The 26,111-nt window shown below is 45.0% G+C and overlaps 1 protein-coding gene across 4 annotated transcripts in view; it reads left to right on the top strand.

Annotated features, from left to right (window-relative positions):
* The window catches only part of LOC143510961 (uncharacterized), a 120,097-nt gene that overhangs the window by 30,221 nt on the left and 63,765 nt on the right, over positions 1-26,111 (top strand). For all 4 annotated transcript variants that reach the window (XR_013130123.1, XM_077000885.1, XM_077000884.1 and 1 more), the window contains one exon: positions 25,194-25,271. Coding sequence is in view for 3 of the 4 variants with exons in the window: in XM_077000885.1 (XP_076857000.1) it covers positions 25,194-25,271 (78 nt within the window). In the remaining variant the exon portion in view is untranslated. The remainder of the gene's footprint in view (positions 1-25,193; positions 25,272-26,111) is intronic.

Genomic DNA, 26,111 nt, shown 5'->3' with positions numbered 1-26,111 from the left:
TGAGGGCATACACATCAACTGGCATTTACATCAACCGGCATAAACGTATATACATAACCATAATAAAAGGAATGACAAAGATACAAATAAAATAGCGATATAAATATATATATAAATATATATATATATATAAAATATATATATCTCTCTCTCCCTCTCTCTAAAACACACACACACACAAACACAAACACGTTCTATTCCTCACTGTCAGTGTCAGGGCAGCTATCATCATCTTTATCCTCAGTTTCCTTTGCGTTCACACAGCTGGAACACCTGCACAAGTCTGTACAACAAAAGAGAAACAGGAGCATCTGTTTGGCTCACAGGCACTCCCTCTACAGGCACTCCCTCTGCAACCACAGTGTATGACATGTAGAACAGAATCAGGGGCTGGATTTCTTGTCATCCACGTCACTTGAAGATTTCCATCTTCCAGTCTCTGTCCTTGATGTGACTGAGGATGCTCTGGTCATCCTTCACTTCAGCAACTTCCTGCAACTTGCCTTGTACAAAAGAAAAGAACAAAGGATGAATAAATAGGCAGGCAAAAAAATGAAGACTTCATTTTTCCTGCTGGTGTGGTGTTGTAAAAATGGTGCTAGGTGTTGCACCCCAAAAAAGGATTTCTTGTGCACACAGATGTACAGCACAGCCAGGACACACCTCTAGACAGAGCCGGCCCTGACCAATGTGGTGCCCTAGGCGAGATTTTGGTTGGTGCCCCCTGTATCATCAATCATCGGGTTGATTGTGTCATTATTAAAGAAACAAATAAAAAGCAAATGACTTAAATATTACCATATAACAAGCAATAAATATAAAGGTGTTGCACAAAAAATATTTTAAAACTATTTTACATAACGTAGTGCAGAGAACAACTTTTAAATTGTTATCTATCATCCTCCCAGACTACATGCAGACTTTCTTGAAGATTTTGAAGAAATGCTCTGAAGGATTTTAATTGATTTTGATTATGTTTTAATTGCTGGGGATTTTAATATTCACATGGATATATCCACAAATCCAATCACTTCAGAGTTCATGAGGATGCTTAACTCTTTTGATCTCATACAGCATGTATCAGGCCCAACTCATAAGCATGGCCACATTTTAGATTTGATCATTTCTAAAAGCATAGAGGTTAATAATACTGAAATTATTGATGTTGCAATCTCTGACCATTTTGGTGTATTTTTCAATATGTCATTATCTACTAGAACACTCAGTGAAAAGTGCACAATAACCAAGCGTTATCTCAGTGCTGGCAGTGCTGTGGCCTTCACAGACATGATACAGTCCCTCCCTCCTCTCTCAGAAAATGGGAATGAGCTAGTTGAAACATTCACACAGAGAGTTAAGAACTGTATTGATGCTGTGGCACCAAAGGTAACTAAAATTATCTCTGGTAAAATTAGGATGCCCTGGAGAAACACTCCTTCTATTGTAAAATTTAGGCAAGATTTAGGCAGGCTGAGAGACGTTGGCGAAGGTCAAAATTGCAAGTACATTTTGATATTTATAAAACAACATTGCACAATTACAACAGTGAAGTGAAATCAGCAAGGAAAAACTATTTCTCTACCTTAATCAATTCATCAAATAATAACTCGGCTGTCCTGTTCAGAAGTATTGATCAGCTAGTAAACCCCACCTCCTGTGTCTTCCCTGAGACTATTTCAGTTGAAAAATGTGATGAGTTTGCAATATTTTTTAGGGACAAGATTACTAGTATAAGGCAGAACATAGCAACAAGCACTAATAGACTATCAAACCTTATATCAGTTACTCAGCCTAACTTTAATATGTCTTATTTCCAAGAAGTTGACATGGTAACACTACTTGATGTGATTTCATCACTAAAATCCTCTACTTGTGAACTGGACCCTTTACCTACATGCTTTTTCAAGCAGGTTCTGAGCTCATTAGCAAATGAAGTTCTAACGATTGTTAATCAGTCTCTGCAATTGGGTGAATTCCCTAACTTTTTAAAAACAGCAATGGTTAAACCACTATTAAAGAACAGAAATCTTGATCCCACAATTCTCAATAATTATCGACCTATATCTAACCTTTCCTTTCTTAGCAAAATCATTGAAAAAGTTGTGTCAATCCAGTTGAATGATTATGTAAAAGTAAATCAAATAAATGACACTTTTCAATCTGGTTTCAGAGCTCTCCACAGCACTGAAACAGCCCTAGTTAAGGTAGTAAATGACTTGAGATTGAATAAGGATGCAGGCAAACTCTCAGTCCTTTTTCTGCTGGATTTAAGCGCCGCTTTTGACACGGTTGATCATGAAATTCTTCTTGATCGACTACAGAGTTGGGTAGGCCTTAGTGGCTTAGTCTTAGACTGGTTTAGATCGTACCTAACTGGGCGTGATTACTATGTAGCATTAGGTACCTCTTCCTCCACACGTCAAAAAATAACTTGTGGCGTCCCCCAAGGATCAATGCTTGGGCCGTAACTATTCAACCTATATATGCTTCCGTTACCACATATCATTAATAAACATGGTATTAGTTATCATCAATATGCAGATGACACTCAACTTTACATTTCTCTAGAACCTAAGGCCCTAAAATCAATTTGCTCACTGTTTGACTGCATAGATGATATACAGACATGGATGTCTGACAATTTTCTGCAATTAAATAAACAGAAGACAGAGGTTCTTGTTCTTGGCAGTGATTCACAAAGGAATGATGTCCAGACCTATTTAAATCAAATGAATCTGAATGCCAGACAATGTGTTAAGAACCTGGGTGTCACCTTTGATAATGAGCTCAGCTTCAAATCACACATCATGACTACATGCAAGACAGCTTATTTTCACCTTCGAAACATTGCTAAGGTCCGAGATATGCTCACTCCTGCTGACAGTGAAAAACTTGTCCATGCATTTATCACATCAAGGCTAGATTATTGTAACGCTGTTCTATCTGCTCTTCCAAAGAGCTCTATTTCGCACCTACAGCGAGTTCAGAACGCGGCTGCAAGGGTTCTGACCCGCAGGAGAAAGAGAGATCATATTACACCTGCACTCCACTCACTGCACTGGTTACCTGTCAGCTTTAGGATAGATTTTAAGATTCTAGTCAGGGTTTTTAAATGTCTTCATGGTCTTGCCCCTCTTTACCTCAGTGAAATGATGGTTAGATATGTTCCAGTCAGGTCTCTGAGGTCTTCAAACAGTAATCTACTGGTGATTCCTAGATGCCGATTAAAGATTGGCGAGGATGCTTTTAGCCACTATGGCCCAAAGCTCTGGAATTCTCTTCCTGAAGAGCTCAGAGGCATTTCTTCCCTGAATAGTTTCAAGAACAGTCTCAAAACTTTCCTGTTTAGATCTGCTTTTAGTTAAGAAACTCTAGTCTATTATTTTATAATTTGTCACTTTATTTAATTATTTCTTTTTATCTTTAATTTTAATATTTTATTTTTATCTTCTTATATTTACTTATCTTAATTAGTTTTACTTACTTTACTTTTTTATTATATTGTTTACTTTTTTACATTTTATGTTATTTTACTTTAATTTCTTCTAACATTTTCTTTTTGTCTTCTCCTTTTTATGTTTCTTTTATTTATACTGTAAAGCACTTTGAGTTGCATGTATGTATGAAAGGTGCTATACAAGATTATTATTATTATTATTATATATTATTATAAATATTAATAATAAATAAAAATAAATAAATTAAAAACAACAACTACCACCAGTGCAAATCAGGGCAATTTGCCTTCTGCAACATTATTATTTCAAAAGTGCATCCGCAATGTACAGAGGAGCATATGTGTGTTTTAATATATATTTATTTTAAACTAAGCTAATCATAGCACCTACTAGGATTGGGCAGTATGATGACAGTGGCGGTTTTCACTAAGATCATACAGAGGGGAAAAAGCCACAATGACGATTGAGTTTTAGTTGTGAGTCAAGCGAGCTGGTTTCAAAGTAAAACACAACAGCTACAGATTGGCAACATTTTGGATTTGTTTCAAATAAAAATGAGAGACCATTGGAGCACGCCCCCACGATTCTAATTCGATAATATGATTGGTTGATAAAACTGCCAATCTATAATAAAAGCTCTTAATGTAAAAGGGCCTTTCTCTCTTTTACCTAGAAACAACGGTGTGAAATATTCTGATTGGTTGATTTTTTATTTCACCACTGAGGTTTTTTTCAAGCACAAGTACGAAAAGTGGATTTGAAAGCCGATTTATAGGAAAAATACAAATTATTGATGAAGCGTTATTAACATATATTACATATAATAGATAAAGCATCCTTTTTAAGATCAATTAACCTTCAGAGAAGGCGTTGAAGTCCCTGACGCTTCGCCAATGGTATAGTGTTAATTCACCACATATTACCATTATATTACCTGTTTTTTGCCGCCTTTCCTCCTCCACGTTTCTCATTTTTCTACCCTGGGCACCAGAGGACTTCTGCCTTTTTGACGTTTTTACAGGGAGATGTCACTCACTCTGTGGTGTACAGAGAAACAGTAACGAGGTGCGCAGAGCGCGCGGGGGAGGGCGGGTTGGCGCGCGGGTGAGAGGTGTCGTGTGTTGTTATTATTAATTTGACTAATATTATTAAACAATGAAATTATGATTATGTGGACTTTGCTTGTTTTCACATTTAATTGTTCATTTGTAAAAAAAAAAAAAAAAACCGCATGCACGCGAGCGCCCCCCTGGACAGCCGGTGCCCCTAGCATTTGCCTATATCGCCTAATGGAAGGGCCGGCCCTGCCTCTAGAGACAAGTCTGGTTGCTGGGGCCGGCCAGCAAAACACAGGGACAGTCCCAAGTGTACAAGTGTGAGAGAGGGGCAGTGGGGGGTGGGGGAATGGACCGGGGGATGGGCTTGCTGCTGTAAAGCAGTGTGTTGACCAGACAGGGCATCAGGCTGAGGAGCCACAATTCTAAACAGATATTCAGTGGCATATTAACATCAGGCATGCTATGACATTTATACAAACATACCCAGTACCCCATTAAAGTCAAAGTGTGCTTCATTCTATATCAAAGATCTAAAACACTGGAGGGGGGGCATATTATAGGCATGGGGATGTTATGTATTGGAAAGTAATTTCACACCCACACGCATGCACAACACATTATGGCAATTCAGAGATACATTGATATTAGAATTAGACAAATACAAGTATTGTGTAGCAGTGCAGGCCACATAGTCATTCAACTTCTCCCAACCTCTGTGTGTGTGTGTGTGTGTGTGTGTGTGTGTGTGTGTGTGTGTGTGTGTGTGTGTGTGTGTGTGTTGGGGGATGGGATGCATTTGCATAGACTACCTACTGTGTGGTGGGGGTGAGGGTGATACCCAGTCTTACCTGCAGTTATAGTCTGTGTTTTTGTCAAAGCTTCTTTTTTGGCGTCTGCCACCCGCGACGACAAATTTGCAGCCTTTCTTGCAAACGATGCAGATGGCAGGAAGAACGGGGCCAGAGCTCGAGATGGGCAGGCTTGATCTGGACCGGTGTTCTGAAAATCTGTGCTACCCCTCGAGCTGTCCTACCTTGGGCTACTGCGCATGCGCATGCTAAGATTACGTCACTGTCAGCGTAGCCCAGAATTTTGCGCTACCGGCTGTTTTTTGTCTTGGAATAACGGTGAGTTTTGCCCATTTATCGTATTTAATCATATTGCAATGTAAATCTTTTTGCATTTTATTGTGTTTTTTCGACAATTGTTAAATATTTTTGTGATTATCCTAGGAAAGACCTCGTAAATATTACTATTTGCTCGAGTGTTTCCAACAAGTGGAGGTTTCAAATGTCTGTTTTAGCCTCGCCGTACTCGATTTTATCCATCTGTTCATTCTAGTGTCCTACACTAATTGGTTTTAGTTGATTCACCTCAAAACGAGCACTTCTTAACGCTTAACATTCGTTCAGTTTGGCTATTTTATATTTCTGAAGCAATTTTCTTAAATACAAGTAAATAACCATGTAACGTTCATGACGTTTGCGCTGTCATTTCTCCATGTTAGAAGGTGATGCTGACGACAAGAACATAACAGAAATGGTACAACTACCGATGCAGTACAGAAATTTTAACAGACCAACGCTGAGAGACCAAGACTGCAGTGTTATTTTTGTAGTATTTTTAATGTTCACAGTTTTATTCTAGAATATTTGCAATAACTGTATCATAATGTATAATTAAAATTTGTTTTGCTCCAGTGCATTGTTTCAATAATGACTTGTGATTTTATTAATGGTAGAAGCACGTTCGGATAAGGTAATATAGCCTATAAAATGATCATACCTACCTACAGTATTAATGCTGTACGCACGTTCTGATAAGGTAAATATAGCCTATAATATGATCGTACCTACAGTATTAATGCTGTACACACGTTCTGATAAGGTAAATATAGCCTATAATATGATCGTACCTACAGTATTAATGCTGTACGCACGTTCTGATAAGGTAAATATAGCCTATAATATGATCGTACCTACAGTATTAATGCTGTACACACGTTCTGATAAGGTAATATAGCCTATAATATGATCATACCTACAATATTAATGGCAGAAGCACGTTCAAATAAGGTAAGATAGCCTATTAAATGATCGTACGTACAGTATTAATGCTAGAAGCACGTTCGGATAAGGTAATATAGCCTATAAAATGATCGTACCTACAATATTAATGGTAGAAGCATGTTTGGATAAGGTAATGTAGCCTATAAAATGATCGTACCTACAGTATTAATGGTAGAAGCATGTTTGGATAAGGTAATGTAGCCTATAAAATGATCGCACCTACAGTATTAATGGTAGAAGCATGTTTGGATAAGGTAATGTAGCCTATAAAATGATCGTACCTACAATATTAATGCTAGAAGCACGTTCGGATAAGGTAATATAGCCTATAATATTGTAGCGTCGGTCCGCTGAGGGACGGCGCTATTTCCCATGAGCCCCTGCGGCTCCGGTATTGTTCCTGTTATGTGTAATGTTTGTGCATGTATTTATTGGTTATGTGTTTGATTGTGTGTGTTATGTAGTTTAAGTCACCCTGTATTAGTTTAAGTAGTTATACATTGTGTGAGTCTACCTGCCATGTGTGTGTGATGTTACTGTACTGATGACCTGCCCTCATGTTTCATGTGTTGTTGAGTCTGTTCTGCGTGTTCACGTCTCCAAGCGTGATTACGTTGCCAAGGCGATTTAAATAAAGGTGCTTATATTGCAAAATGGATCGCTTTCTGACTCCTCCCTCCTACACCACGCCACATTTGGTGTCAGAAGTGGTCCTACGAGATGAGATAGAGCACATCTCCAAAGACCTCGAACGGCTGAGGAGGGAGACGGAGAAACCGTACGGCGCTACGAGGAAGAGACAACAGCTGGACGGCCCGAACGACAGCGACCCACCACTCTCGACCCGACAGACGACGAGGAGGAGCGTGACGGCGGCAGCAACCCCGCCCACTCCTCGCGCGCGAGAAATGGAAACGACGGCGGCTAGCGCGGGACGCCGGTTGAGCCTCCCATGCTACAACGGCGACGCTGACTGGGCAGCCTTCGAGGCCCAGCTGGAGGTGGTGGCAAGCTCCGAGGGGTGGTCTGACGCGGAGACGGCGGCGCAGCTCTGTTTGTCGCTCCAAGGACAAGCGCTCAGGGTCCTGGTAGAACTACCACCTGAATGCCGACGTGAGCTCGCACCATTGAAAAGGGCACTGACGACGCGGTTCGGAAGACAACCCGACGAATCGGCGGCAAAACTACTTCTGGCCAACCGGAGACGGAGCAGGGGTGAGCGGATAGGCGTCTTGGCCTCTGAGGTGGCGCTGCTGGTACGACAATCCTACCCGTCATTCCCCCGGGAGGCGCAACAACAGCTCTCCCTCGACCACTTCGTACGCGCATTGGAGCCGAGCGAGCTGCGGATGCACGTCCGGCTGGCGAACCCGGACACCATCGATGCTGCGGTGGACGAGGCGACCAGAGCCGAAACGATTCTCTCCGGGACAGTCGACGGATGGACGGCGACAACACGACCTCGGATCAGACAGCCTGGAAAACAGCTGACGTGCTGGCGATGCGGCGAAACCGGCCACAAAGCAAACTCGTGTGACGCGCCGGGAAACGACATGGGAGCCGCCCGGTGAGGGGCGCGGCGACTCCACGAAGCACCAAGGAGCCCTCTAGTGTTATCTCCCGAGTTACCGGACTCCCAGGACTCTACATCAACTGTGAGTTAAGCGGTAATTCCTTCCTGGCGCTTATCGATACGGGGTCGTCGGTCTCCTTAATCAGGCCTGACCTCTTGCCCGATGACGTGGGGGGTAATTTATCACTGTCGGGTAGGACCACGGAGTTAACAACCGTGACGGGGGACCGTTTCGAACTGGTCGGGTGTGTCCCCGTGACACTGGATTTCGGGCACGGGCCTTGGACCCAGTCTTTTTGGGTGGGGGGTATTAAGGACCCGTGCATTTTGGGCAGTGATTTTTTAAAACGCGTGGGGGCGGTGATAGACTTCGACAGCGGTAGTTTGACACTAAATGGCCGGGGGGTCGCTATACACGGGGATACTGTGACGGCAGAGAGGCCGTGTACTGTAGCCGTACGCCAGGCGGGGAGTGACGTGACAGCGCCGCCTAGTGTGGACCCGGTCCGTGATTTGTGGGAACGTAGCTGTGCGGGGTTGTCTGAATCGCAGAGTCGGTCATTGCGGGAGCTGCTCGAGCGTTTCAAAGGGGTTTTCGCCGCTAGCGAGCGTGAGTGCTCCAGGACGGGGCTCGCGGTTCACTCAATTGATACAGGGGACGCGTTACCCGTTCGGCTGAGGCCGCACCGTCTTCCCCTCGCAAAGCGTTTGACAGCGGAACAACAGATCAAAGAGATGGCCGCGGCGGGGGTGATAGAGCCGTCGGACAGCTCGTGGTCCGCTCCGGTTGTGCTGGCTAAAAAAAAGGACGGCAGTTGGCGGTTCTGCGTCGACTATCGTCGGTTGAACGCAGTAACTAGGACCGATTCGTACCCCATGCCGAGGGTCGATGACACGCTGGAACAGCTGGCGGGCTCGGACTGGTTCAGCTCGCTAGATCTTCGCAGCGGGTATTGGCAGGTTCCTTTGGCGGGCGAAGCGAGAGAAAAGACAGCGTTCTCTATTGGCACGGGTCTGTGGCAGTTCACCGTCTTGCCGTTTGGTCTCTGTAACGCACCTGCAACGTTTGAGCGCTTGATGGAGCGAGTGTTAGCGGGAGTCGCTAGGGAAAAGTGCGTGATTTATCTAGACGATGTGTTAGTGCACGCTACCGGTTTTGAGGCTGCATTAGCCAACCTGGAGCTAGTTTTAGGCCTTATTAAGGAGGCGAACCTCTCGCTTAACCCGGCAAAGTGCAACCTGCTGCAACGACGGATCAGTTTCCTCGGTCATGTAGTTAGCGGTGAAGGCATCGCGACTGACCCGAGCAAGACAGCTGCTGTCCACGACTGGCCCACACCCCGCACGGTGCGCCAGTTGCGCAGTTTTCTGGGCTTTGCGTCATATTACAGGCGTTTTGTGAAAGGCTTCGCGGAGATCGCCGCGCCCTTACACCATTTGACGAGTGGCGGCGGCGCCAAATTCCGTTGGTCTGATGATGCGGATAGGGCTTTCCTCACGCTGAAAGACAGCTTGTGCAGCGCGCCGGTTTTGGCTTACCCTACAGCGTCGGGGCAGTTCGTGGTGGACACCGACGCCAGTGATCATGGGCTGGGGGCTGTGCTTTCACAGTTACAGGACGGATCGGAACGGGTCATTGCTTACTTTAGCCGGCGGCTGGACAAAGCCGAACGCAATTACTGCGTGACGCGGCGGGAACTGTTAGCGGTTGTGGAAGGATTGCGACACTTTCGGCCGTACGTCTACGGTGTCCCGTTCAAACTGCGCACAGATCACGCATCACTTTTATGGCTTATGCGGTTTCGTGAACCCGAGGGCCAGCTCGCGAGGTGGCTTGCGAGGCTGCAGGAGTTCGACTACACGGCTGAGCACCGTCCGGGCCGTAGCCATGGGAACGCCGATGCTTTATCTCGTCGTCCGTGCGCTGAGTCGAACTGCGTGCACTGCCAGCGCGCTGAGAATAGGACTTCTGAGGTGGGGCATTGCGCGGCGGTTGGTCAGGCCCCCGTTGCCCCACCGACGCTGCCATGTGTTTCCTGGGAGGAACTATCCACGGCCCAGAGGGGGGATCCCGAGCTGGGGTGGGCGCTGCACGGGTTGGAGGCCACCTCGTTACCGGAATGGGACGCCGTGGTACGACTGGGCCCCGTAGCCAAAGCAGTTCGATCCAGCTGGGCTAGTATGAGGATTGTGAGGGGTGTCCTTTGCCGCGTGTGGGAAGATCCGGGTAGCAGGCGCCGGCTGACCCAGGCAGTAGTGCCGCGGAGCCTTCATGACACGGTGCTACGAGCAGTCCATGGACTACCGGGCTCAGGGCACTTTGGTATCACAAAGACACTGGGGCGATTGCGACAACGCTTCTGGTGGCCAGGCTGTCGTACTGACGTGGAGCTCCATGTACACTGCTGCGACGTCTGCTCTGCAAAGAAGGGCCCGCCGAGGGCTGCCCGCGCCCCCCTTCATCCGATGCAGTCTGGCTCACCTATGGAAAGGGTGGCGGTAGACGTGCTCGGGCCGTTCCCGGTCACAGATGCGGGAAACCGTTTTGTTTTAGTAGCCATGGACTACTTCACGAAGTGGCCGGAGGCCTATGCTGTGCCAGACCAGAGCGCGGTGACAACAGCGGAGACTCTGGTCAATGAGTTCTTTTGCAGGTTCGGGGTTCCTGAAATCCTACACAGTGACCAAGGAAGGAACTTCGAGTCGGAGGTGATGGGGGAGGTCTGCAGGCTCCTAGGCATCCACAAGACGCGCACGACTCCCCTTCACCCACAGTGCGACGGGCTAGTCGAGCGGTTTAACCGGACCCTGGCCGCTCAACTAGCCATTGCCACCCAGGGAAACCAGCACGACTGGGACAAGCGGCTGCCCGTTGTGCTGCTGGCCTGCCGCTCAGCCGTCCAGGAGACCACCGGGTTCACTCCGGCTATGTTGATGTTCGGGCGGGAGCTGCGGTCTCCTGTTGAACTGGCTTTTGGCCCTCCTGCGGACAACGAGGACAGCGCGTCACCTGGTCCTCCATTTGTTGCAGACTTGCGGGCCCGGCTGCACGAGGTGCATGCGCGGACCAGGGAAAGCCAGTCTGCGGCTGGAGAAAAGCAGAAGCGCGCATATGACATGCGGTGCTACGGCACGCCTCTGCCCCAGGACTCTGATGTGTGGCTGTACAACCCCCAACGCAAAAAGGGACTGTGCCCCAAGCTTCAGTCAAACTGGGTTGGGCCATGCAAAATCCTCTCCCAATTGGGTGAGGTTGTCTACAGGATCCGCTGGGGCCGGCGGCGCCTTGTGGTGCACCGCGACCGCCTGGCTCCTTACAGGCCAAAACTAGTGGGCGCTGGACGTCGCCCAGACTCTCATGCTCCTGTTTCCCCCTGTGTTTCCCCTGCTGTCCCCCCTTCTGTGTCCCCCATGGCCGGACAGGCCAGACCGCAGCGCGCACGGAGGCCACCGCGTCGCCTGCAGGACTACGTGTGAGTAGCCTACTGCTTAGTGTCGTGCTGATGTCATGTGTGGGCCTGGGATTGTTATGGGGATGTTCAGTATGCTTGTATAGTAATTGCAAAAAAAAAAAAAAAAAAAAAAAAAAAAAGTTTATCTGTTTTCTGACGTTATGTGCCTCTGTATTTATGCTGTTATTTGATGATGTGCCTTGAGCTGTACTTTGCATATCTGTTGTGTGACCACTATACTGTTGAGTCCTGCTTGGTCGCCGGGGACGGCTGACCTCTTGGGGGGGGGGGCTGTGTAGCGTCGGTCCGCTGAGGGACGGCGCTATTTCCCATGAGCCCCTGCGGCTCCGGTATTGTTCCTGTTATGTGTAATGTTTGTGCATGTATTTATTGGTTATGTGTTTGATTGTGTGTGTTATGTAGTTTAAGTCACCCTGTATTAGTTTAAGTAGTTATACATTGTGTGAGTCTACCTGCCATGTGTGTGTGATGTTACTGTACTGATGACCTGCCCTCATGTTTCATGTGTTGTTGAGTCTGTTCTGCGTGTTCACGTCTCCAAGCGTGATTACGTTGCCAAGGCGATTTAAATAAAGGTGCTTATATTGCAAAATGGATCGCTTTCTGACTCCTCCCTCCTACACCACGCCACAATATGATCATACCTACAATATTAATGGCAGAAGCACGTTCATATAAGGTAATATAGCCTATAATATGATCGTACCTACCTACAGTATTAATGCTGGATGCACGTTCTGATGTAGCCTATAAAATGATCGTACCTACAGTATTAATGGTAGAAGCATGTTTGGATAAGGTAATGTAGCCTATAAAATGATCGTACATACAGTATTAATGGTAGAAGCATGTTTGGATAAGGTAATATAGCCTATAACATGATCGCATCTACAGTATTAATGGCAGAAGCACGTTCATATAAGGTAATATAGCCTATTAAATGATCGTACATACAGTATCAATGGTAGAAGCACGTTCGGATAAGGTCATATAGCCTATAACATGATCGTACCTACAGCTACTGCTGTGGTACTACATTTTGACATGGTAGCAAGAATCGATAGATATGTCTATAATTTTGCGCTACGGGTGTGCGCCATGTGCGCTGAGAGTGACGTAATCTTAGCATGCGCATGCGCAGTAGCCCAAGGTAGGACAGCTCGAGGGGTAGCACAGATTTTCAGAACACCGAAGTTTCCTGGTCGGAGTAGTCCCAGTAGCAGGGATAGCCTGGCTAGTTTGGGGGTCCTGTTGGTCATCTCCCCTCTCTGTTTCTCGCACGAGACGCCGTTTAGTTCTGTCAATCTCTCGCTTGTCAATAATCATCCGGTACCGTGTGGGATGGAAAGCCGCATCATCGGGAATTTCTTCAAATCCAGTTCAAGACTGTGTTTGAAACTTTCTGCTACGTCTCTGCACTCGCCTCTCAACTCTAGCCACTGCCGAAGACTATTTCGATAAGTATTCCACCTTGTGCTGGTGAAATTCCTTATTTCCTCATGCTTAACAGACGATATGTGCATGTAACAAACCTTACGTTTCGAAGATTTCTTTTTTTGAACACTTTCGGATGAGATTTCCTCTTCTTCGGTACCGCTGGATGAACGCGCAGCTACTACGACGTCTGCTTGTGTTTACTAGCTCAGCTGACATACCAGCGATCCGATTGGTCCATTCTGATGACGTCTCAACCGTGGCACCTCTCACGAGCAAAAATGTTATTACGCCTGCCGAATATGTACATACGCCTTGCCAGGCACTAGTCCTTCCATTAAACACTGCGAGCAAAAAAAGTACTGTATTCGGAGAGCGAGGAGCGGAATTTCTTTTCTGAAGGACTTTTCGAGGTTCACCTTACGGCCTATATGACTATATTTGCTGCTGACATTGTGATCTGTAGTGAGAGTAGGGAGCAGGTGGAGGTGAGCTTGTAAAGATGGAGATATGCTTTGGAGAGCAGGGGAATGAAAGTGAGTAGGAATAAAACAGAGTACATGTGTGTGAATGAGAGGGCAGACGGTGGACAGGTCCAGTTACAAGGAGTTGATTTGGTGAAAGTTTACGAGTTTACCTACTTAGGGTCAGTGATGGCTTAGTTACCTTGAAAATGTAATCCGATTACTGATTACTCCTTTTAAAAGTAACTTAGTTACGTTACTGATTACTTGATTTAAAAGTAACTACGTTAGATTACAAGTTACTTTAGTAGTTACATTCAGCAGCAAAATTAATTTTTCCAATACTCACTTTATAGGCCCTTTTCACACTTCCGCATTTTTTCTTCCGGAAGCTCTCGTTGCAGGGTAAAGTTACTTCCGTTACACATTAAACAATGGCAGAGTCCAATAACAAGAGCTTTTGCAGTGCACCAGGGTGCTCGATCTCGAAGCAAAAACAGTCGTATCTCAGTTTCTATGGTTTTCCGGCTGACGACGAGCAGAAAAGAAAATGGGTTTGTGCAATTAGGAGGGATGAAGGGGAAAACTTTGTAATACGGAGCATCTTTGTGTGTAGCCAGCATTTCACTGCTGCAGACTAGATAGCAGGAAGCTCGCGGCTAAAAGTTGGTACTGTTACTGTCCCCGGTACTGTTACTGTTCCCAGCCGGTTTCAGTGGAACAGTTGCTGTCCGCATTTGAAAGATAAAGCTCTCGGCTGGGAGTACACGTACGTCCGCTAGCATCTAGCTGTTACCCGCTAGCATCTAGCCCCGGTTCGCTAGCTTCTAGCCCCGGTCCGATAGCATCTAGCTCCGGTTCGCTAGCATCTAGCCCCGGTTCGCTAGCATCTAGCCCCGGTTCGCTAGCTTCTAGCCCCGGTCCGATAGCTTCTAGCCCCGGTCCGATAACATCTAGCTCCGGTCCGCTAGCTTTTAGCTCCGGTTCGCTAGCTTTTAGCTCCGGTTCGCTAGCTTCTAGCCCCGGTTCGCTAGCTTCTAGCCCAGGTTCGCTAGCTTCTAGCCCCGGTTCGTTAGCATCTAGCCCCGGTTCGCTAGCATCTAGCCCCGGTTCGCTAGCATCTAGCCCCGGTTCGCTAGCTTCTAGCCCCGGTTCGCTAGCTTCTAGCCGTGATCCGATAGCTTCTAGCCGTGATCCGATAGCTTCTAGTCGTGATCCGATAGCTTCTAGTCGTGATCCGATAGCTTCTAGTCGTGATCCGATAGCTTCTAGCCGTGATCCGATAGCATCTAGCTAGAAAAGAGCAAGCTCTCGGCTGGCAGTACACCACGAACATCTACTAGTCGAGAGTTTGCTCTTTCAAATGCGGACAGCAACTGTTCCACTGAAACGGCTCTGAAACTAGCTGTGATCCGCTAGCATCCAGCTCTGCTCGGTAGCATCCAGCTCTGACCATCACTTTGCTGTCGACTATATTGGACACTGAATAAACAATATCACGTAATAACTTGGTGTGTGTCATGAACTTTATTGATACTGATGTAAACCAAACAATCAATAGCTGACGTCCCTTGGCTTGCTAAAGCTGGGCGTACACTGTACGATATTTTAAATCGTGTACTCAGCTCCAGCTCAAACTGTACGACTAAATCGCAGGGAGAGTCGGCTCGTGGAGCTGCTTCAACAGTGCGATACTCTCACGAGGAGCGATTTGAATTTCAAACATGTTTGATATTCTTGCGACACTGCGATTTCTGATCGGGAGTTGGTCGTGAGGTGTGAATCGTTCCTCGTTTACCTGTGTAAACTACACGATGCACGACACGCGATTGAGCCGAAACTCAGCCCGATCGCAAAAATAGTCGCACGAGTGAAAAATCGGCTGAAAATGGGCCAAAAATCGCACAGTGTACGCCCAGCTTAACCTAGCTAGATATTGTTAACTAAAGCTGTCAGTATCATTTGTAATATTATAATATATATCATAATAATATAGACTGTTTTACCACTCCGTAGGATGACTAATGGAACTAGCTATACCTTAAATAATAGTTAGTTACCTAGCTAGTGCTAGCTGGTGTTAGCTTACCCTGGTATAAGTGAATAAATTATTCTACAAACAATTTGTAGCCTCTATTTAACTTGGAACCGTTTGTTGTTGAATGTTCTCCAACGATACTGGAAACGTATTTAAAATTCAGTCTCGGCAGCGATGACAGGGATGAAGTAAACACACGCTCCATGCTGAGGTGAATTGACAACAACTATCTTCTGCGAGTACCGGAACTTGTTTTACCCGACGGTGACGTATTTCCGTTTTGTTGTGAAAAGGGCCTATGGGAAGTGCATTTTTACAGTAACAATGTATTGAAGCAGGTTCGGTAACCAAGGTAGAAACTGCTTAATCCAAAAATCCCGAGGAGGGAAACTTTATTGACAACGCAACTGAACAATCACACTGTTCGCTCTCTCACCTCTTCCCCACTAGTCTGCTGCACCCCTGGCGCATGCAGGCGCGGCCCCCCCAGTGTCACTTAAAGGGCTAAGATACCTTGAGTGGCCAAGTGCCTGTCCGTTAGGGAACTCGCTGTGAGGAGTAGTAGTCGCTACAGTATCTCCTGACATTACCTTTGTGTAGATGTGCGGTATTATTTGTAAATTTATTTGTTAACGTAATACAAGCGAAACTGTTCAGTCAGACAGCTATTTGTTGTGAAACGAAATACCATTACAATTTCAAGCATTTTAAAGTAGGCTACTTTAGTCAAAATTCCAGCACTTTTCAAACCTGAAACACAATGCAACATTAAAACTCATCAGGTAAAAGTTCCTTCCCCTGTTTTTGAGGGGTGTTTCTTTATACTACCACATATCGTTACGGAAGGACACTGCAAAAAATGACTTGTAAAATGCGCTCGCGCTCTCACAGGGTCGCGCGCAGCTTGCAGAGTCGAGCGCTACGGTCAGACGCAAAAGTATAACTGAGCCAAGAAGAAAACAAAACTTGGATAAGTAACTTTAATCTGATTACTGGACTGGAAATAGTAGCGTGTTATATTACTCATTACCGAAAAAAGTGGTAAGATTAGAGTAACACGTTACTAAGTAACGCGTTACTGACATCACTGCTTAGGGTCGAGGGTACAGAGTAATGGAGGAAATGAAAGAGAAGTAAAAAAGAGAGTGCAGGCAGGGTGGTGTGGATGGCATAAAGTGTCTGGGGTGATCTGTGATAGAAGGGAGGAAGTAAGGGCTAGAATGAAAGGAAAGGGAAGACAGGAGAGGGAAATGGATGTGTCTGAGATGAATATGTTGAGATTCTCATTTGGAGTGACGAGGAAGGATAGCATCAGAAATTAGTTTATTAGAGGATCAGCCCATGTAGCATGTTTTGGAGATAAAGTTAGAGAAGCGAGATTGAGATGGTTTGGACATGTACAGAAGAGGGAGGAGAGGTATATTGGTAGGAGGGTCTTGAGGATGGAACTTCCAGGCAAGAGGAGGAGAGGTAGACCTAAGAGGAGGTTTATGGATGCAGTGGTACAGGATATGAGCATGGCTGGTGTGTCAGTGGAGGACACTCAGGACAGGGCCAGATGGAGGAGTTTGATCCACTGTGGCGAAAGAAGAAGAAGAAGAAGACTTCATCGAAGTTCATCGAAGATGTCTGAATCAACATCAATGCCAGACGAATCCTTCAAATACACAAGGGTTTCCTTTGGTAACCCAAATCTGGTTAAAACTGAAAAACGGTAATACAAAAATAATGAGAAAAAAAACAAACCAATAGGAAAATATGCACAATTGTGACACTTGCCATCAGCTCAAAAGACCAGTCTTATGACTGAATTTCTGTGATGAACTCTGAATAATCGTAGACATCTTCTTTCTTTGACACCCTAACCCATTTGTGGACTTCCTTATACTTCACAGAAACCAGCATCTTCACACTGAAAACAAAGTACATATAGCTCTATTTCATTCTACAATTGCTCTCAACAACCCCCCCCCACACACACACACACAACTATCCACCCACCTCACACACACAGCGAGTCCCGATCTGTCCAGCCCACACACAACCCCTACCCCACCCCGAGACCACGCGCTCTCTCCATCTCAAGCTAGGTTTAAGCCTGGTTTATAGTTGAAGCGTTGCGAGTGGCGCGAGGGTCCGTGCGGCGAAGATGATCGCAGTCGCAGTGGCTCCGCCCGTGCACCTCTCGAATTTTTTTATTCGAGGCTCTATTGTGCACCTCTCGAATTTTTTACTTTGCGTGCACCGCGCCTCAGCGCAATGAACAAAGTCATGTTTGTAGGGTTCATACACCTTTACAAGGTGGAACTCAAGAACTTGTACGTCACTTTAAAGGTCCATTTCAGTATTTCCCAGCACGTTAACTTAATTAAGTTAAATATGTATACATATACTCGAAATTATACTTGACGCGTCGCGACTGGCGCGAGGGTCCGGGTGGCAAAAATGACGCAATCGCAGTGTATCTCTCAATTTTTGTACTTCACACGCGCCGCGCTTCAGCGTTGCAGGTGTCATATACCTTCACAAGGTGGAACTTGTACGGAAATTTCAAGGTCCATTTCAATAATTTCCAGCACCTTTAGCTTAATTAAGTTACATATTTATACAAATACACATATACTCTAAATTATTTGAAAGAATTCGCTTTTGACACATTGAAAGAGATGGTACAGTGTTTGGTAATAGCAGAAGAATAAGTGTAAGCAAACATAAGCTTGTTGGCGTAATAACATATACTTAAAATATATGCTAGTTTGGTTAGGATTTGTTCAAAACACTCAATCTTAACAAGCATTTTCAAGTACTTTACACACACGAGCTTCCCTTCTTCTGCTCCTTATAGAACCCTCGCTCTCACTATCTAGGTTACATAATACAGTACACTACGACGGAAACCTAGCATTTGGGATTTATCCAAATCACTAACGTCAATTTAAAGTGGACTTGAGGATAAAACTATTTTAGTGTACACAGCACTGGTTTAACTTTGTACAATTTATTTTTTTGTTGGGGTGTGCGACGTTCCAAGTGAATTATTCTTACCCACAGTGATTGTCTTTCGACAACAGGCGGGAGAGCTAGTTAGCTAGATTTAAGGTGGCATTATGGCGAGCAGTAACAATTCGCACACGCATGCTTAACAAAAACAAAACTACAGCACACCAACAACTGTTTGTAGTAATTTGAATATTTCTACTGAAAACCTGCATTTAAGACTTTTACCTTTGATATATAGAGAGAATTTCCTTCCTCCCACGTCTTATTGCAGAGAGAACTCTTCTCCTAACAAATCTGGAAACGATGGCGCCGATGCAGTTTGTAGAAAATGAAAACGAGGCTTGGGGGCGTGGCTCCGTTCTACACTGTAGATAGTTAATTGGTCTTGACACCTGATTTTTTCACCAACTCTGAATTGAACTAACAACGGACAGTGTGGTATTGTGTATGCACAGAGTTAAAACAACACCAACATTAGTAATTTAACACCAACACCAATTTTTTAACACTCCTGATTTTGCTGTGTAGTCACCACTTCCACCACAAATCCTCCTCTGTGCAGGGGTTCTTCACACACCAACTCTCCAGATGTTCCATCTCCTACCTATAGCCAGACTGGCATGTCATACATCCAACCACTGCCGCGTTGTCTGCAAACTTTACAATATGCCAGCCTGGGTGGATATCTGAGCAGTGTAGGTACCATGCTAAACCAGCAGGTGGCAGTACCACTGGCAACACATGGAACAAGCTTGCTTTGACGGAAGTAAGGGTGTGTCTACAGTTCAGGTGTTTAAATACCCTGAACAGCCATTAATTTCTCTCTCTCTGGTTTGACCGACACATAGGTTAGACCTATTAAACAGAGGCTCCGCCGTTTCTCTCTCGCCGGATTTCTTTATTGAGAGCACAGGAACTTTGCTACGACTAACAGCAAACAGCTGAAAGTCGTATTACTTCATTAACGAGCCCGAGTTACGGTGCAATCTACCAACATACTGATCAACGTTACCGCGACAACAGATTCACCAAACGACTTCAATCAAGCTTGCTGACGCGGCCACACAGACTGAAACAAAGGCAATCAATTCCCTGTTAAACCGTGAACGAGACTCACATTCCTGGACTTCATATCCAGAAGGACGATTCCCAGCACACCTGGACGATATCGCTTTTATCAATGAGGAACCTGTGGTGGAAATCCCCTCCTAATTCAGGGATGACGACGACACTACCCAAAACCCTCAACACGTGAGACTCTTACCGCTGGGCATAGTTTATCAAAGGGCATAGTTACTTGAACTGTAGACTTATGTAAGTTTAACTAAAACCTTCTCAGTGTTTTGTGTTCAACTTTGTTTAGATCAGGGGTACTCAACTAAATTTGTCCGCGGTCCAATTTTGGCAGATACCTGTGACCTGAGGTCCGGTGCGGCGGGGGTGGCGAACGTAAGTTTTTGAGCGGGGGTGGCGAACGTAAGTTGTTGAGCGGGGGTGGCAAACGTAACCACCCCTGAAATAAATGCTCCGGATTTTTTTTTGGTCCGTATCCAGTTAATCAGGAATGAGATTGGGTCCGGACAGGACTGCGTTCGGGTCCGGATCCGGACCGCGGTCCACCAGTTGAGTACCCCTGGTTTAGATAGTCTTCATCAAGATTTGTATATACAAAGTTCTCTTTGCTGTGCATGCAATCTCTCCATGTTTTTATCCTGATTAATTGACAACTTGTAGTCTCCATTCTCAGACACACCACATTAATTTTTACTTATTAAGCCAGCTCCATTACTCTTTGTTCTGACCACGTTGGAATAAACCAGCTGAGCATTAACATACAGCCGCGCTGCTCGACTGTTTAAAGTCGGCGCCATTTTATTTGCTTTGTTCTCCATAGGAGAACTGAGACTACAAGTCCCGCCTCCTCACACACGCACACACTTACTCCTCCCCTTTTTTATATACACACACACACACACACACACACACACTAGATGCTGAGTCTTCACTTTAAATATACTGATCCTTGTTGATGCTGTTTGTTTTAGAATAGTTTGTTTTAAATAAATGTATCATTTATTTTCACCAAATTGTCTGTTGATATCATTCAAAAGTGGTTGATGCCAAAACCTCCAAAGAATTCATAGTTAAATCCTTCAGATACCAAACCATTAATTACCTTTAGTTGATAACTAAACTTGTGGTTCTGGTATAATTAGAATATGAGACTGATTCTAAATTAATGAGACTGATTAATAATTAAAGTAAAACAAATTATATCTACTTTAAAGGATTAGTAGGTGAAACCCCTACAGCAGTCATATGTGAACAGTGTGAACAGGAGGGGCTCAGCACACAGCCCTGAGTGGAGCAAGTGCTAAGGATAATGGTGTACAAAGAGATATTATGGATCCTCACAGACTGTGGCCTATTGGTCAGGACATCCATAACCTAATTACAAAGGGAGGAGCTCAGTCCAAGTGTAAGGCGTTTATAGACCAGGGTCTGCGAAATCATGGTGTAGAATGCAGATGTGAAGTCCACAAAGAGCTTAGGAACATAATAATCCTTGTGTTCCAGATGGGTGAGGTCAGTATGGACTCCCGAGGAGACAGCGTCTTCTGTGGATCATACTGATGTGGGTCCCTGGTGACCCTGATTGATTGTAGATTTGATGTGGGCCATTACCAACATTTCTTTCAAAGCACTTTGTGACCATCGGGTTGAGACCTGTTAGCCAATGGTCATTCAGACCTGTCACTTTGGAGCTCTTGGGAACTGGAATGATGGTGGCGTGGTGGGTCAGTCCCACCAGGATTTCGCGGGCCTTTTTTGTGATTGTTGAGGGCTAAAATGTTTGATGTTGCGGGTGTTTTTCAAAAAAATTGCGATGGAAGTTGCGGTGTGTTTTTGCTTTTTTGTGAGTACATTACAATAGGGAGTAAATGTTGTATGGTTTCCTCTATTTAGTAGTCCATTTTAATTATCTATTTACCTATTTATTCAGGGTTGCCAACTTTTCAAGATCGCTTGGATTGAGATTTGAACCTGGAGGGGGTGGCGAACATTAATTGTTGACGGGGGGGGGCGGGGTTAGCGAACGTAAGTTGTTACCGGGCGGCCTGTAAAATGGACACAAATTAAGTATTATATCAAGATCGATCACCAGTGGTTGGCGCCAGAGCGAACTAGTAACTCATAGATATGGATCAGAGATAAATAAACTTTATCTCTGACTTTAAACTTTATCTCAGTTTAAAGTTTAAACTTATAAACTTTATCTCAGACCCTCGCCGCTTGTGTGCGCTGCAGTGACTTTGCGGGCTACCGTTGCATTGTGGGGAATGTAGTGTTTGTGCGTGCAAAACACCATCGGGCGGCTGTGGCCTGCGGGCCGGTTCTAATAGTAATTAAATATCATCCAGGGGGCATAGATAATCAATTCGCGGGTCGGATCTGGACAGTTTATCCCCGCTTTCATGTAGTGTACAGGGATACTGCTTTTCCCGATCTTTTTGCCGTTATTTTCGTCGCTCACGCTGCTTTCAGTCTGCTCCTCTTGAACGTATATACGGAAGTAAGGCGGGAGTTTGTCGACGTCACATCAAGACGACATCAGTGATTGGTCAAATTTGCGGGAAAGTTGCGGTGATTGGCTGAAGTTGCAACACCGCCCTGAATTCGCGGTGTTTGCTTGAAGTTGCGTTGAAGTTGCAAATCGCAACATCGCGACTTTCTGGTGGGTACAGATGCCCAGATGAGAGAGTTGTGGAAAATGTCTCTCAGTACCTCGGAGAGTTGGTCTGCACAGCCTCTCATCACCTGCCTGGGAATATTGTCAAGGCCACCAGCTTTGCTGGGATTAACCCACCCAAGGGTCTTCCTCACCTGTGCTGGAGACTGAGATAAAGGGGTGTAAATGGGGCTATGAGGGATGTCGTAGGGTCCTCAAAGTGGGAATTGTTGAGATCATCATGCAGAGAGGGGTCCCCCAAGCATTGTGCATTTCTAATGTTATAGTGTGCAATGCACTTCATGCACTAGCCCTGCTGAATTCCAGTGATTCACCCAACCTGAATGCAGCATCCCTGGCTTTGAGCAGAGAACAGACCTCTGCATTCATCCGAGGGTTTCTGGTTTGGGTAGTGCATCAGTCTTGGTAGTAGTGACGTCCTCAACACACTTGCTGATATTTACGAGTACAGCAGATGTGTACTCCTCCCGATCCAGGGTTAGGGTTAACCTCAACTCTAACCCTAACACCTCCAGATCCAAATAACCCCAACTCCTCCAGATCTAGCTTCCCCTCATATACCACAGCCTCCCTGAAGACCAGCCAGTTTGTGCAACCAATGCAGTCCTGCTGCACAGAGTCACTGGGACACACAGTGATCTTGTTCTTTCTAGGTCTGAAGCATCTTATTGGGGGATGGTGGTAGGGACCAGCATAATGGAGACGTGATTGGAGCAGCCGAGGAGGAGATGGGGAGCAGCTCTGTATGTGTCATGTATAAACACAGTCCAGTGTATTGTTGTGTATGGTGACATGCTGGTAAAACTTGATGAAAGTGTCTCTCAGGTTTACATTGTTGAAATCCCTAGCCATCACATAAAATGCCTCCAGGTGCTTGTTCTGAAGTGAGTTGATGTTATTGTCTTCAGCGCATTGCTAGCTTTATCACCAAGAGGGATGTAAATAACTATGACAAACACCGCCGTAAACTCACAAAACTCCAATACTTCACAGTCAAATGTTCTGATGCCTCAGAGCAATAGCTGTTAATCATATCACAGTTTGTGCACCAACCTTTTTTCAAATAGATGCATAATCTGCCTTCACAAGCTTTCCCCGATAGTTAGCCGTGGTCTGCCCAGAAAAGCAGCCAGCTATTGATCTGGAATCTGAGTCTGGCGTGTTGCTGTTTAGACAAAGTGCAGCACAGTTCCTCATCTCTTTGGAAGCACTTGCAGAAGGTCTAGCTTGTTGTCCAGAAATAGAAATGGAATCAGTGGTCTGTTAGCATCTGCTCTTAGTCTTGCTAGCACATCACCTCACGTACCCCTACATTGCTTCCTCTTCTGCTTTCTCACTCTCCTCTTCCACTTGCTCATTGTCCCCTGTCCTCTGCTCCGCAGTGGTGGTGGTGTCCTCAGTAGCTGCAGTCAGTATGGCGTTGTAACTTGTATTTTTAAAACTTGGTTTATCACTGGTATATAGAGCTGCTATATGTAACTGATAACAATGGAAAAATATTGTAGATGTACAATAAATGTAGAGATCTGGCATTTGTGAAGGACCAGACCAGCACTTGAGATTGCAGGACAAATTGTTATATTTGCTCCTTTCTGACCCGGTACATTACTGTACTTCATTTTATTTCATTGATCTATATGTGCAAAAATATGTATTACAGTAATAGCTTTTCAGCTGCCTTTGTTTTTGCAGAACTTTGCATTTTATACAATATTTAAGGTTTTGAACCTTAGGTTTTCATTTCATTGTAAATAAGGTATTGGATAACCTTGTGTGTGTAGAAAGGCATTGTAGAAACATGTAAAATGACTGCATTTTGTGCCAAAACAACATGAATTCTACTAATTGTATAGCCACTGAAGACTGATGTTGTGTTCACTGTGTTTAGAGTTTTGAAAATGTGACTACAGATTGGACAAATGCATGTTAGCAGTCGTAAAAATTGTAAGATTCAAATGTATGAAGCCTCTCTCTGTCGGGGATGTTTTTCATGGTCTCCACCCATAGGGGGCTGAGTAACGATCTCTAGTCTCATAAAACATAAAGAATTTGCTGCTTGTCCCACCTTGTTCTGTGTACAGTGCACTTAAGAAACTGAGAAAGAGGATTGTATGTAGACATGAGCATAAAGGACTCATGTTCTCATGTGTGTGCTTATGTGTTGTGTTGGTTTAAAGGCTAACCTATCTGTGTCCCTGTGTTTTCTGCTTTGCTTGTTTGGTTACTGTTGGTTCTGCTGTTCTTATGTTCCATGTTTCTCTCTGTGGGACTTTGTCTAGTTTCATTCTTGTTTTGTTCTTTTCGTTGCTGTAGTAAATAACAACTACATAGTTGTGTCCAGCTCTACCTACTGTTTTCTTACAGTTGGAAGCTTTTCTGGAAGTTTTATAAAGTCAAGTCCAGCCCCTAGTTTCCCCGTTCCCATGGTTTCTCCCTCTGTCTGCCACGCCCCTGTCCTCATTGTTCCCACCTGCGTCTCGTTTCACTGTCATGTTTTCTGTGTATATAATTCCCGTGATATTACACTCCTGTGTCGGTCATTGTCTGTATGTAAGTCTTCCTTTGCCTTCCTGCTCTTTCGTGTTTCCCATTCATAGGTTCTCCTGATTCTTGTTTCTAAGTGTTTGTTCTATGTTATCTGGTTAGTGTAGGTTCTCTTGTTGCCCTTCTGATCCGCTGCATGTTGTCTGTCTTATTTATCGATTATTCTGGTGTTAGTTTCCCGGTCGCTCATGTATTCTAGTCTGCTAGGTAGGACCAGAGAGAAGGGAGGGGCTGGACGTGACATATAATTTTAATAGTGTATTACACAGGCCTTGATACATGAATATACTTCTAATTAAACTAATCTTTGTGCCTTTTCCGCTTTTTGTAGGTTTCCTGGGACTGATCTTTGTGAGTGTACTTCTCTTCCTTCTGATTCTACTGGCATATGCAGAGCTTATCATTACTGGTACAGTAGTTTTGTGTTTACTGTGTTCATTGTTCCTTTTGTAACTTTTTCCATGTACTTTTGCTTTAGCAACAAACATGTAATTCATAGCAGGAATTCTTCTGTTTTATCACTGGCCAAATAAAGAGGCAGCAGAAACTAAAGAAGGTGGTAAATGAAATATTTTGCCCCTACTTACACTGACATTCACTTTTTTTCAGTACATGTACATGCCAGATTCTATGGTGGAGGAGTGACCTACCCTATCCCCACCTGAGCTGACAGTGACTGACACACACATCTGCCATTTAACTGGGAGAGACTGTATCCAGGGAGATTGAACTCTTAAAGGAAAGCTTCACTTCAGCTGTTTGGCTAAACTGTCTACACCAGGGGTCGGCAACCTTTGAGACATGGAGTGCCAACTTTAACATGTCTAGTCAATGAGTGTGCCGAGTAACAAGCGAGTTTAAATTGTTGAGCGGGGGTGGCAAACGTAAGTTGTTGAGCGGGGGTTGAGCTTGGGGTGTAAATGGACTCAAATTAAGTATTATATCGCGATCGATCGCCAAATAAAAACGCATCCGCTTATCGGAGCGTTGAGGAGCGATTTCAATTGGAGGATCGTGCTCTCTGTCTGAGATTTTTTATTACTAATTTTTTTTTGCTGATGCTGGTCCAGCATGTCGCGTGCCACTGATTATGCCTCCGCGTGCCAACGGTGGCACGCGTGCCATAGGTTGCCGACCCCTGGTCTACACTCTGACAGCTCTCACTAAAACTGCTGCCCTGAGAAAATTAATGTGACTCTCCTGGGCTCAATAATCGCCAACAACAAATCTCAACACAGTACAACTGTAC

Source organism: Brachyhypopomus gauderio, chromosome 3, assembly GCF_052324685.1.
Source record: "Brachyhypopomus gauderio isolate BG-103 chromosome 3, BGAUD_0.2, whole genome shotgun sequence".
Classification (NCBI taxonomy): Eukaryota; Metazoa; Chordata; class Actinopteri; order Gymnotiformes; family Hypopomidae; genus Brachyhypopomus; species Brachyhypopomus gauderio.
The sequence above is the reverse complement of the archived record's forward strand: the minus strand, read 5'-3'. Positions and strand labels throughout refer to the sequence as shown.